Genomic DNA, 12,596 nt, shown 5'->3' with positions numbered 1-12,596 from the left:
GTTGTTTAAGACCTTGTTTAAATTATAGTGTTTTATTTCATAAACAGTCGGATAGCTGGTTCCTGAAGAGTAGTTTTGTTCACAACTCTCACAGCTTCCCTTTGGAGTGTAACATTTGGATAAAGTGATGTAGAGAATAATCCTACGAGGATTTCTGACTGAACAGGAGACAATGTAAAGTATCAACCTACCATGGAGACCGTTGTTTGGCTTCAGTTGGTTGGGTCGCCATCGGTGGGTTTTGGGTGCGAGTGAGAGCGGCCGGAGGCTCTGGCTTCTTCCCGCTCCCACCTCCAATAGTCTGAGCTACAAGGTCAAGAACAGACCTGTCCAGACCAAGCCAGCCTGAGGGGGGTCTGAGAGAGGGAAACACAGTGGGAAAAAATGAGAACGAAGCTTTAAAGATAAGACTGCTGTTATTCTATAATTATTCATTATGGCAACAAATCCCAGGAAAAAAACAAAATCAAAAACACTTCTCTCAGTATTTTCTTCTCTGGTAAACTGTCTGGTTTCTACTGAAGATATAAGTCTTTAAAAACAGCTCAATTAACACCACAATAAAAAAGGCTCAGTAATTTCTTAAAATAGCCGGTCACTGTAGTTTTTATTTTAGCAAAACATTACTCAAACAGGACTAAATAGTTGTATCTGTTAGGGACTATTTTCAGCTGTGGACAGATCAGGACATGTTGGATGTTTCAATAATAAACTATCGGTCTTTTCACGGGATGCAAGTATCTGCAGACTCATCGTTTTACCTGCTCTTTTGACCTTTCGCCTTCTGTTCAGCTCCCTCCGCCCTGGAAGGAGAACCAACACTCGATCCAAAGAGCCTGCCCCAACGCAAATTCTGTCCGTGTGAGGGGCTGTCCTCCTGGGCTGCCGCTTGGGCTCCGGTCCCTGCAACCTCCAGAGGCTTTGTCTCTTTCTCCTGGTTGAGAACAGATTCTGGTGGGCTGCCCATCCATGAAGGTTTTCCCCTGGACCCAGCTGACTCCTCGCTGGAGCTACTGGTGCCTTTCCTGCTTCTGTAGCCCTCCCCTTCTTGGCTTGACTCTGCCCCCTCCACCACTCCCTCTCTGGTGGGCGGTAGTTGACCATGTCGTCTCTCTGAGGATTTCTTCCTCTTCTCGGTCTTAACGAACTTTGACCCCTCTGTGGATTGGTCGATGTAGACCTGGGAGGACTGCATGAGCTGGTACCACCAGCCAGCCTGTCTTTCTTGCCTCTGACGCCCCTCATCAGCCAGATCCCTGTCTTTTTTCTTCCTCCTGTCCTTCTCTTGTCCATCCTCACCTTCTTCCTGGCTCTCCTGCCCTACACCTTTCACTCTCTGCTCACCCATCATCGCCCTGTCCTTCCAAAGATTGGCAAACCCTACTTCCGTCATTGTCTGTCTGCTAACAGACCCGGCTGTCATGCTTTCAGTCGTTCCCCCCTCCTTCCTCATCCCTGATCTTACTCCTGCTCCCTCTCTTCTCGACTTGGCTCCTTCCATCCTCGGCCACGTTCCCTCTCTTCTCAGCCCCGCCCTCTCCTTTTTCACCTCGGCGCTCGAGTCCCGCACCATTTCGCTCACGGTGGTGCTCCATCCTCTCATGAGCTGGAATGTGGAGCGAGCCGACTGGTCGACACTCTGGCCCGCGGAGCACAGCTGCTCCTTGCGACGCATGTGCTCCTGGCCCTTCTGGAGGAGGTGCGGCTCAAACAGCAGGTCCAGGTCAAAGGGGAGGAGGGACAGCGGCTGCAGCAGGAGGAGGAGCTCCTCAAACAGAGGCTGGCACGCCCCCTGCGACAGGGGAAGGAAACCCCACGGGTTGTAGTGTGCTGCTATAATATCTGAGGAAAGTAAAACAAAAACAAAGAGAGCCTCAGAACAAGATTCAAGATTCAAGACTTCATGCACATCTGGACTATCTTCATACATATGATGATAGTTATCACCTTGAGTCTTACCTTCATGTGTGTACAGGTGATTGAACCAGAATTCCAAAGATTTCAGGCTGAAATAGAAAGTGAGTCAAACATTAAAACCAAGACAACAACAACAACAACAACAACAACAACAACAACAACAGAGTCTATCACTCATGTCATGCTCTCATGGTTTAACATTGTATTTGATCTGGTAGAACAACGTCTATTCAAACCACAACAAGCTGACGATGTCTAGACCAAGGTTTTTACTTTAACCACAGAATATGAGACAACCCATGAAATGATCTACCTGTAAGAATGTGTATGGAAAATTATATGTGACCGCACATCTGGGGATAAAGAACTGGTCAACAGTCAACCGCTTATTTTAAGGTCAAGAAATTAACAACGTTGTGATTCGCTGTAATTCTTCTCTGACCTTCTTGAAGATCCTAACTTCTATGTTCAGGATCATTACAGTAAAAATCCTGGGTTTCACAATCACAGTGAAAACAGTGGTGAAAAAGAGAAAGGACTCACTTGAGCAGGCCGAAGATGAAGGCGTTCAGTCTCATGCTGTGGCTGGTGAGCTCCGAGTACTGGCTCACCTTTGAGAACAAACTGTGGAGGACACGTGTGGACGGGCCTGAGGGAGACAAACACACGACTTCACTGTTACACTTTAAACATAAAGCACCACGGGCTGATTAACTCCAAAACTCTGGTCTTTAGATTTACAGAGGGTGGGAACAGCAGGTGTTTATCCTCACCCAGCTGTGTGGACGCCTCCACGAGGCTCCAGGGCTGACAACGCCGCTGTCCGATGATCAGGTCCAGCACGTAGGCCTTCAGACCGTCCTGCAGCACCTCATGCAGGGCCGGGCACAGGTACTTCAGGATGAGGTGACCCACATTGGGACTCACCCAGCTGTTCCCCAGCTTAGCCTGGCAGAATTTCATAGAGACATTAATGGATTAGAACTTCTCTCTTTTCCTCACAAAACTGCTTTTGGCTTTATACCAGAACGCTGTGTTTGTTTGCTTGTTTGTTTGACCTGTGTGTATTTAGGCATAATAAAGAAACAGAAAGTAAACATGTTATCAGTGAACTCATGTTTGCAGGCAGTGAATCGCTGTCTCTTCTCTGGATTAGAGCCGGGTTTATTAACAGTCTTATCGCCTCTGTGTAAATAAACACATTATGTGCCAGGAATTCAGTTTATAAATGAAGTCACTGAAATTAAGCAAAAATCACTTTCTCATGATAAACATTTGTGATTGTTTCCCGGCTCCTCGGCACTAAATTAAATAACAGATAAATTGAAACACCTCAAACAAACTTCACCTATGAGCCCTGTTCAGGATGTGACTGTGACAGAGTTGAAGCAGACTTATTATATAGTATAATAAAGAGACTGCCTTGAGAAGCTAAAGATGGTAGAAGATAAAGACAGCTGTGATAATTGTGCAGCGACTCATCACAGCTGCGTGAGTGGAGTGAAGACTAAAAGGGAGCGTATGAAATCAAATGGCGCCATCTGCCTGTGAAACTAATGTTGTTCACCTGCTGAAAGCTTCTGTGTTCTGCAGTGCTCACATCCAGCTGTTCAGTTATATTCAGTATAGTAGCTGTTCAGTATTTCTTTTTAAATGTTGCTATGTGCGTCGTAATCAACCAGAGAATCAGCTCTGGCTCAGGTCAGTCGGTCAGTCGCTCGCAGTATTTGTGAGCGAAATTCGCCAACATCTCCTACCTTTACGTCTGGGTCTCGACTGGTGCCGAAGTGCGCCACAATCAGATCCACCGCCGTGTTCACGGCTTTCACCAAACCTGAGGGGAAGGAGAGGAGAAAACAAAGACACAGTCTGTCAATTCACCTTTTCAGCTACATGTCACAGTGAATATAATGTTTTGTTTTCTTTGTAATTTCATGACTTTTTGTTATTTTTTATGAAGATACAGCATTAAGATCCAGCATTAGCAGATATTTTGCTGTTTCCCTGTGATTCAAATCTGCATGAATTCACTGCTTGATTTATAAAGACAGCAAGTAGTTGTGCAACGAACAGCTGGGAAAGCCGTTTGGGGATTTGTCTGCCGTCGGCCTGCTCAGAAAACGAGACAAGATGTACTGATGTTGAAATCTCAGTGAAGTAACAATAAACAAAAGCCACAATTGAAATTCCCACTGAACAAAAAAAGACATATAAAATAAAAAAATAAACTGTGCTTCTTGGCTAATGCACGTTAGAGATATAACATACTGGGAGGTGAACCTGGGTGAGCCATGTGAAGGACGACTCTCCCTGCTGCTTCAAGAGGCCTTGAATTACTCTCCTCGCTGTCAAGTGGCCTTTTCTCAGAGAAAGCCACTTGATTTAAGGGAGAACACAGCGCTCTTCTCCCCGACAACAACACTGTGTGATGTGGAAATGTGACTCTCCAAACAGCAATATTTCTTTTGATTCTGTCTGAGCTTTTGTAGCTCGCAGTACAAACCACTGTGTTCCTCTACTGACAGTGTCATGGCTGTGTTGTCATGTTGGAGGCTCTTCTGCACATTACTAAGGAGATAAAGTCTGTCAGGAGTAAAGCCCCTCCCCCCAGAGATGTAGAGAGGCATACTTCTACATCTACTACAGTAATGTTGTTTATATAGCTGTGATATTACTATAATCGTCATATTAACTTCAATAAAAAGTCCTGATGTTGACACTTATCCTCAATCAGTCTGAATGGATTGCATTTCCTCTGCATTTGTTTAATATAATACTTAACTATAAAAAATATAGACTTCCCACTGTAACTGTCTTTCATGCACACACACAAGAAGAGGGCCTCACCTCTCTTCTGAGTCAGGTCCACAGAGATTTGGGACTGTGAGGAAGAGCAGGAGGAGGAGGAGGACGAGGCGTCGGGGGAGAGGCAGAACTCGTCCGGCGGCTTCTCGGTCAGGGAGAAGTAGTCCGGCAGGAAATCATTGTAGCTCTGCTGCAGCTTAGCTGACTGGCCCACTGCAGAGACACAAACACACACACACGCGCGCACACATGCACACACACACACACACACACACACACACACACACACACACACACACACACACACACACACAGTAAGACACACATATAAACACACATCACTTTAAAGCATGAGAAGCCTTTGGGGATCCGTAAGAACGTAAATGAAGGTGAGACTTTGAGGAACACACACTTTTATAAATCGCTAAAGTGTGTTCTCCAAGGAATCCTGCTGTGACTTCTCCTTAAACTAGTGTAAAAAATTATTTTTAAAATATCATATTTCTGCATTTGTCCCAACACCTACAACAAACTACAACATTTAGCACCATTGAGCCGTCCCAGCATGTGGCTAGAGGGCGCTGAGGGGAAATCGAACACGTTGCGTCTTGCAGGTCGTGTTCCTCCGCCCCTTTGGGGTTCTATGTTAGCAGACAGGACGCCTGATCCTACGCCAGAGTGGCCGCCAGACACCCTCTCCACCCCCAGTGGGTTTCGTCGACGGTACTCCCTCCATTTGAGGGCCTGAGGAGACAGGTGGTGTGCTGTTGGGGAGGGGAGGTGTTAAGGTTGTGATCAAGGGGATGGTGGTCAGGGGTAGGGTTGAAGGGCGGTTTGTTGAGCAGATGGATGGAAGAAATGTTTGGGAGGAAAGAAGAGGAAGGAGGACAAGTGGAAAAGATGAAGAGAGGATGGGAGAAGATTTAAGTCCATGCATAAGGGGAAGAAGAAAGAGAAAAAGAGAAATTAAGAACGTGCAAGAACTGCTTTTAAAGAGCAGCACACTAAACCACACAAAATAAGCTTTAATACAAGACTCGGGACAGCTGCCTGTCCATCTGTTTTCTTATCAATACAATCAATCACTGAAACTGCCAAGATTAGGTTTGATTCTTTGGGCGAGGTTGGTGTGGACCAGTGAACTGACAAAGGTGAAGCAGTCAATACGTTTCAAACAGAGAAGAAACCAGCTGCTGCTGCTCTGCTCTCTGCAGGCTGGACCCTCCATCATGTGCCACAACAAGTGATTTTTATAACTGTCCATACAATTTATTTTTTTTTCTTTTCATATAAACCTGTTAAGTGTTTCTATCAGCAACAGACTGAGCCGTGCAAGAAATCAAATGTAAAGTAATAAAGAGGAACAAAACAGTAAAGATGACCACAGTCATAAAGCTGAGAGAAAACGTAGTGAAGTCAGTGACTGTATATAAAGATGGACGACATTACAGCCCCCCAAAAGTGAAGCCAAAACATCTCGATCACCCTCTGCTGGCAGGCAGTGGTACAAGTCATTATGCCCCACCCCACCCAAATTAGTGGATGGCACATGGGCCAAAGTAAAAAAATGAAAGTGCACGCCAAATAAGAAATAAACAAACAATAAATTCTTCAAGGACACACCAGAATTGTTTTGGAACCTACCATTATGTGCCCTGGCTCCAGGGCCTTTGCTTCCCTCCCCTTGCTTTCCAGAGTCCAGACAGCCCAGCGGGCTCTGTGTGTCACTGTGGAGTGCTGGTAAACTGGGCAGAGCTCCACGGGGAAAACAGTGTCCCTGCACCGGCGGCAGCATCTGTGGCACCGCCCCTCTCTTCATGCCCAGGGATGGAGGTGGAGGGGTTGGTGGCAACGGAGCCGAACCCGCTCCCTGTTTTACTGTTGGTGGGGTGTGCAGGGGGGCTAGGCCTTCTGACAGTGGGCAGGACAGGCTGTGTGCCCGCTGAGGGCTGGGGGTGCAGGTGGAGCAGGTCCCAGAGCTGGGAGCTCCCTGGAGACGAACTGGGGAGTAGCTCCCAAGAGGCGAGGGACGAACTGATCCAGGAGGAGGGGCTGCCCCGACCAGAGCCCCCTCGTACCTGTGCACATTTTCAGCTGCATCTTCACCATCCTCCCCAACTGGACCTCCAGAGCCAGGACCGGAACTGGAGCGGGCTTGCATCCCAGACACGTAGCCTGTGAGCAGGGGTAGCAGAGGCTTGGGTTGTGGGGGTTTGGAGGCGAACTGGTGGTGGAAGGTGAAGGGCTGGATGGGCAGAGTGGTGGGCCTCTGGTCCCTGCTGTAGCGGACCACCGCTGGCCGGCTGTCTGAGGAGCTGGAGAGACCACCTGGAGGAGATGGAGGAGTCACATGGAGGGAAAAGGAAAACTGAAGAACTTTTTTAATTTTTGTGTAGTTTAACACCCCTGTGTACCAAAACCAACTACTCTTATGTTGGTGTACCTAATAATCTGGCAACTGATTTTATAGTGGAAAGTTTACAACAGTAGAGGATTTAAAAAAAAAAGTATTGTTTCAGTTCAGGCTTTAATTTAGAGGAACAACTAATAACTATTTTAAAAATGTATACATCTGCTGATTATTGTTTGAATAATCAATTATAAATTAATCTTTTAATATGTAAAATGTCAAGATATAGTCAAAAATTACCATCACAATTTCCCAGAATCCAAGTTGACATCTTCACATTAATGACTTTGTCCAAAACACAGCACTAAACCCAAAGAAATCCAATGTACAATCATATAAAACAGAGCAAATGCTCACGTTGCAGAAGCTGCAGCCAGTCAAGAAACAGTTAAATCATTACGTAGAGAAACGTCAGGCGTAAACATGAGGGTTAGAATTGAAACCTAAAATACAGACCAAGAGAAAACTGCCCAGTCACGAGTCACAAAGCTCAACAGCCCTTATCACAGACAACCATGCGAACGTTGGAGACACTGCTCTGACAGGCTCACGTGCACACAAACACACATATGCAGAAACACAGAAGAAGACACACACAAGGACTAGACCTGGAGGCGCTCAGGAGAGACATCAGCATGGAGAAGCCTTTCTCTGCACTTGTTTTCTACCACTATGTATTTGTGTGTGTGTTTTTCTGTGTGTGTGTGTGTGTGTGTGTGTGTCCCTAGATTCAGTACAGTGTGTGACAGACAGGAGCGCGTGTGACGTCGGCAGTGTTGCGCAAGCTGTTTGTCACCCTATGGCCGGCCCACCGATGTCACTCGAGCTGGGTGCAGTGTTGTATTTTTGGCCACAGGGGGGCGACATCGAGCTGCTGCAGAAACACGATGAAGGAGGGAGGAAGACTTTGCATCCAGCAGCACAGAGCTCCCACTGGGGTTGAAGGATAGAAACACTCCCTCTCTGCCTCTCTTCTATCTGCTCTGTCATGCCTCTAATTGCCATTTTTCCCTTTTTCCCTTCCTCCCCATCTCTCTATTTTCTCTTCTCGCCCACCTCTCCCCTCTACCTCTCTTCTGCTCTTCTCCTCTTTCAGAGATGAATCCATTAGACAGCTCAGGCTTTTCAGTTGCAGCACATCACGTTAGCATTATTAGCGAGCGAGCTGCTGCTTCCCAAAGGCTTTTAAAGAGGCCTGTACACTGCGGTGAAACGATGCAGCTGACCGAAGTGAAGTCTGATGAATAATATATGTTCCGAGATGCTGCACAGCCTCTCATTATAATCTTAAATCGTGGCAGTCTTTGTGGATACAGTGTTAGAAACTGAGGAGGATATATTAGACACGCCTTGTTCCAATGGATGAACTAATATCCTCAAATCTCTTGATCAATCTTCCCCCACACTTCCTTACTATCATTGGTCTCATTGCCCCAATCAAGTGAATCATATGTAGGTGGGTATCACTTTTGATAGTTTGTGGCTATTTTACTGTTTTGATTTCTATACTTTTTATATCTAAGACGGATGTTTTTCTCAGTTTCTGAAGAGACTGTAGGTCTTTGATCAGAGAGTGTGTATGAGTAATGAGTGTGAATGATTTCAAATTTCCATCCTCATGAACTGGAAAATGGTTTTTGTTTGAATCACCGGCTAAAGGACTGATAGTGATGGAGCGTGCAGCATCAACATTGAAACACTGAAGTTCTGGATTGTTGGTGCAACGATAATAAAGTTTATTATGTTTATATCTTTTTGTTCTGTCTGTAACTTTGTGCGTACTGTCCTCAAGGTTTGTATTTGTGCTGTTTTTGGTCTCTTGTGAATAAATGTGAATTAAAAAAAAAACTAAAAACGTTGATCCGTAGGCTAATAATCTGCAAGAATTCTGATAATCAATTAATCGTCTGATGATTTGCTGCTTTTTTCTTTATCAATCCTTTGGTTTTGGGCTGGTGGTTGAAGAAGACAATCACTGTGTGTTCTGGCACATTATGATCAAGTATCATTGACTGACGTGAGAAAATAATCAGCAGATTAATTGATAATGGAAATAATTGCCAAAATTTAATTTATTTAAATGTAATACTTTCTTCCTAAATTTCAAGTTAATACTCTTATCATTGTCAATATTACAAAGTCACAGCTAAATAAATCATGTTTTGAAAGTATAGGATGACTTTTAAAGCTGATTCTTACCCTGTACAGCAACTAATGAACTTACTGGACGAATGCATACTGGAGATTTTTCAAAAAACTGAGTGGAGGCGACCTAGGAATGCAGCCTGATGTATATAGGGTCCACACTGTATAATACCATGCTCATTAAATGCCTGAGTTACAAAACTGACATTCATAACATGAACTTGGGAGAGAAGAAAAAAAAAATCCATTCCAACAAACCCAGTGTAAACGAAGCAGAAAATTGTTTGTTTACACTTGTGGAGGCCAGTAATGGTGACCTGAGGGCAGGATGGTTCACTCCAAGCTGCGAAGCTGGTGTGACGCATTTTAAAAAGGAGAAATCTTTTTATGAATTCCACCGATATTCACTTAAAATGAAAGAGCTCCACCACATGACACAGTTCTTTACGACCTCTCTCTCTGGGGTCCGGATATGACCAGAAACTAACAAAGCAACAACCAACACCTGCTCCCTTTTACAGGTCTGAACACAACGGTGAAACGGATTTCCATTTGTACGCAGATTTGTCTAATAATTAGCTGAAGAACCCTGGGGGGAATAGTCTGTTAATTAAACAGCATTATCATAATATAATAATGAAGTTGAGATTTTTTTTACTTTGTTATTGAATAATTCTGGGAGCTCCTGTTTGTATAAAGCCATGAAAGGACAGCTGGGACTTCCTGGGACATTCCTTTCCTGGTGCACTTACCCGTAACTGTCCCTGGTTTTATTCCAGAGGAATTCCAAGCACTCCCTGGTGTATATGTGTGTGTGTGTGTGTGTGTGTGTGTGTGTGTGTTTATCTAACCAGACACACACAACGGGCAGCAGAGACTGGGCTTTATAAGGTGAAGGAAGTGGTGTCCGTTCTCAGCCTATATAAACTGAGCTTCAAGCAGAATCAGAGAAAAACTATTTCATTCTTCCCTCAGATTAATTAGATTACATGAGGACAGTCAGAGTCCTTCCAGCTGCTCCCGCCTACATCAGTGTCTGGGGCCTTGGTGAACCGTCAGAGCAAGATTTAGTGGCTGAAAACTTTTCTGTCATCGAATTGAATTACACTTTTCAATACACTGTGTTAATCACCCTCACCCTCGCTTGCTTCTTCATACGCTCTGTTGTTTAAGTTGTTGTTGTCACACTTACAGCCTGTTCAGATATTCTCTTGGCCTCATGCACTAGCCTGCACATGATTGCACTTGGTTGTAATGAGAAGAAATAACATTTGCTTTAAGCCGCAGTCATACAGTGATATGCAAAACAGACAGTATACTCTTAGGACAATACAACATTCTTCGTCAGGATACGTGTCCTTTATTTATAAGTTGATGATTCTAAATCACGTGGTCTTTCAGCACTGCGCTTCCTCTAAAAAAAAAAAACTGTGGAAGCTACTGTGACATCTTTTCTCCATTGGATCTGATTTTGATCTTTATTTCAGCCATTTTCCCTAAACTTAATGATGAACTTTCTTTACTGTATACATTTAACAACTCTACTTCCTATAAGTATACATGTATTTACCCACACGCAATCCATCGTCTACTTATTTATTATGGAATTTAATTACTTCTTTTAATGATTTAAATACAGTATTTCATGTTTTGCATTGTATATAAATCTTCAGTTTATTTTTATACCAAACGATACAGAATACTTCTTGTATTTATTCCAAAGAGTCTGTAAATTTACAACCCATTACTTTGTATTGACTGTAGTGTTTTTTTATAGTTAGCTACAGAACAGTCCAACACGATGCAGCAGGAAATGCAGATAATAATCTGCTTTGTTACGACTCACTCCACTGGATATTTAAATATAAATAAATATAAATGAATAACTTCCTTAATAAATCTGGATTAATAAAAATGAACCCACTGCACTGGCAGCTGTATTTTACTTTCTGAGCTGCTGAGTCAGTTTTCACACATTTCTTAATTTTCAGAAACAATAAAATGCTTCAAATTGATGCTTATCATGTGAGATTTCAGCGACTGGCTTGTCACACGAACAAAAAGAGCCATATGAATAAACCATAAACAAAACTCAGCGCCTTTCAATGACACTACAGCAAATACAGTTAGAGGTGACAGCGTTTGTTCTGTCACAGTGAAGAAGCTTCTGAAACTTTCTCTGACCTTCCCATGTTTTTGGGACGAGTTGCTGCCTACAGGCTTTCCGGATCAGGATGTACAGCACGCACGCACGCACGCACGCACGCACGCACACGCACACACACACACACACACACACACACACACACACACACACAGCTCTGTATGCTGATCTACAGCTCAGCAGGCGGGCATTCTCTGCACCTTTATCTCTCCTCTCTCACCTGATTGTTACTCTGAACACGTTCGGCCCACTTCAACCCTTCATTGCGTCTTAAGCTAAGGATACACACTCTGCATCACTCTGTTCTCAGCACAGTCGTCATACATGCTAGCACAGTGTGTGTGTGTGTGTGTGTGTGTGTGTGTGTGTGTGGGGGTGGTGGTGGTGATGTCTCATACACACAAAGCAACTGTAAACATATATAAGCAAACACTGTTCATCCCCAAAAAACATCTGATGTGGGAATGTTTGTGTCTCAATAATGCAATAAAGAATTGAATTCAATGAAGATTTTTGTGGCACATCATGATATTTTTTTGTCCTTTTTTGACATATTAGGTTTTTTTTTAAATCCTTGTGGCCGGATGGAGATACTATTACTACTAAATGACTATTGACATTTCTGGCTGAGATAGAGTTTGTGCAAATCCATCAATTTAAAACATCACTAGTGAATCAATATTGGTGTGTGATGGTTGTTGTGCTACTTTCATTCACTATCTAAGGATTAATTTCACTGAGACAGAGGTGGAGAGAAAACGTATCTGTAAGCTGTAGTTTAGACAAAAGATCAGTTTGGAAAGAAAATTATTGATAAGTAATTGTAGCAGAAAAAGATGAAGCAAGAAAAGTGTTAAACGCTGATGGGCGCTAACAGCTGACAGTGAAGTTTAAAGCTTCTCTAATCATTAATTATTAGATTAACAAAGATTCAAATGCACATGAAAAGGGACAGTGATGAACCCACGGGAAGTTTCGCAGCATCATTAGCTCTTCAACTTTTGTTTTTATTGCCAGCAACTAAAGAGCAAAACATTTTACTTTGAAGTGGGTTCAAACCAAAACAGACACTTAAACTTAAATTCATTAGATGGAAGGGAAACAACTCCAGATTAATGCTAATTGTGCTGCACGTCTGCTGGATGTGCCCCCCCC

The 12,596-nt window shown here is 43.7% G+C and overlaps 1 protein-coding gene across 3 annotated transcripts in view; it reads right to left on the bottom strand.

Annotated features, from left to right (window-relative positions):
- Nucleotides 1–12,596, bottom strand: part of rusc2 (RUN and SH3 domain containing 2) — a 38,301-nt gene that overhangs the window by 3,057 nt on the left and 22,648 nt on the right. For 2 of the 3 annotated variants that reach the window (XM_023414354.2, XM_087176062.1), the window contains exons 4-12: nucleotides 6,367–7,050; nucleotides 5,271–5,486; nucleotides 4,765–4,935; nucleotides 3,675–3,751; nucleotides 2,691–2,865; nucleotides 2,461–2,566; nucleotides 1,960–2,006; nucleotides 762–1,842; nucleotides 192–356 (exon numbers count right to left, since the gene is read on the bottom strand). In XM_023414354.2, the coding sequence (XP_023270122.1) occupies nucleotides 192–356; nucleotides 762–1,842; nucleotides 1,960–2,006; nucleotides 2,461–2,566; nucleotides 2,691–2,865; nucleotides 3,675–3,751; nucleotides 4,765–4,935; nucleotides 5,271–5,486; nucleotides 6,367–7,050 (2,722 nt within the window). The remainder of the gene's footprint in view (nucleotides 1–191; nucleotides 357–761; nucleotides 1,843–1,959; nucleotides 2,007–2,460; nucleotides 2,567–2,690; nucleotides 2,866–3,674; nucleotides 3,752–4,764; nucleotides 4,936–5,270; nucleotides 5,487–6,366; nucleotides 7,051–12,596) is intronic. The other variant, XM_087176063.1, reaches the window with a different exon arrangement.

The sequence above is a fragment of the Seriola lalandi genome, unplaced genomic scaffold (genome assembly GCF_002814215.2).
Source record: "Seriola lalandi dorsalis isolate HSWRI2012SDOR001 ecotype SW California unplaced genomic scaffold, Sedor1 jcf7180002054524, whole genome shotgun sequence".
Lineage (NCBI taxonomy): Eukaryota > Metazoa > Chordata > Actinopteri > Carangiformes > Carangidae > Seriola > Seriola lalandi.
This window is presented reverse-complemented; position numbering and strand designations above follow the sequence as displayed.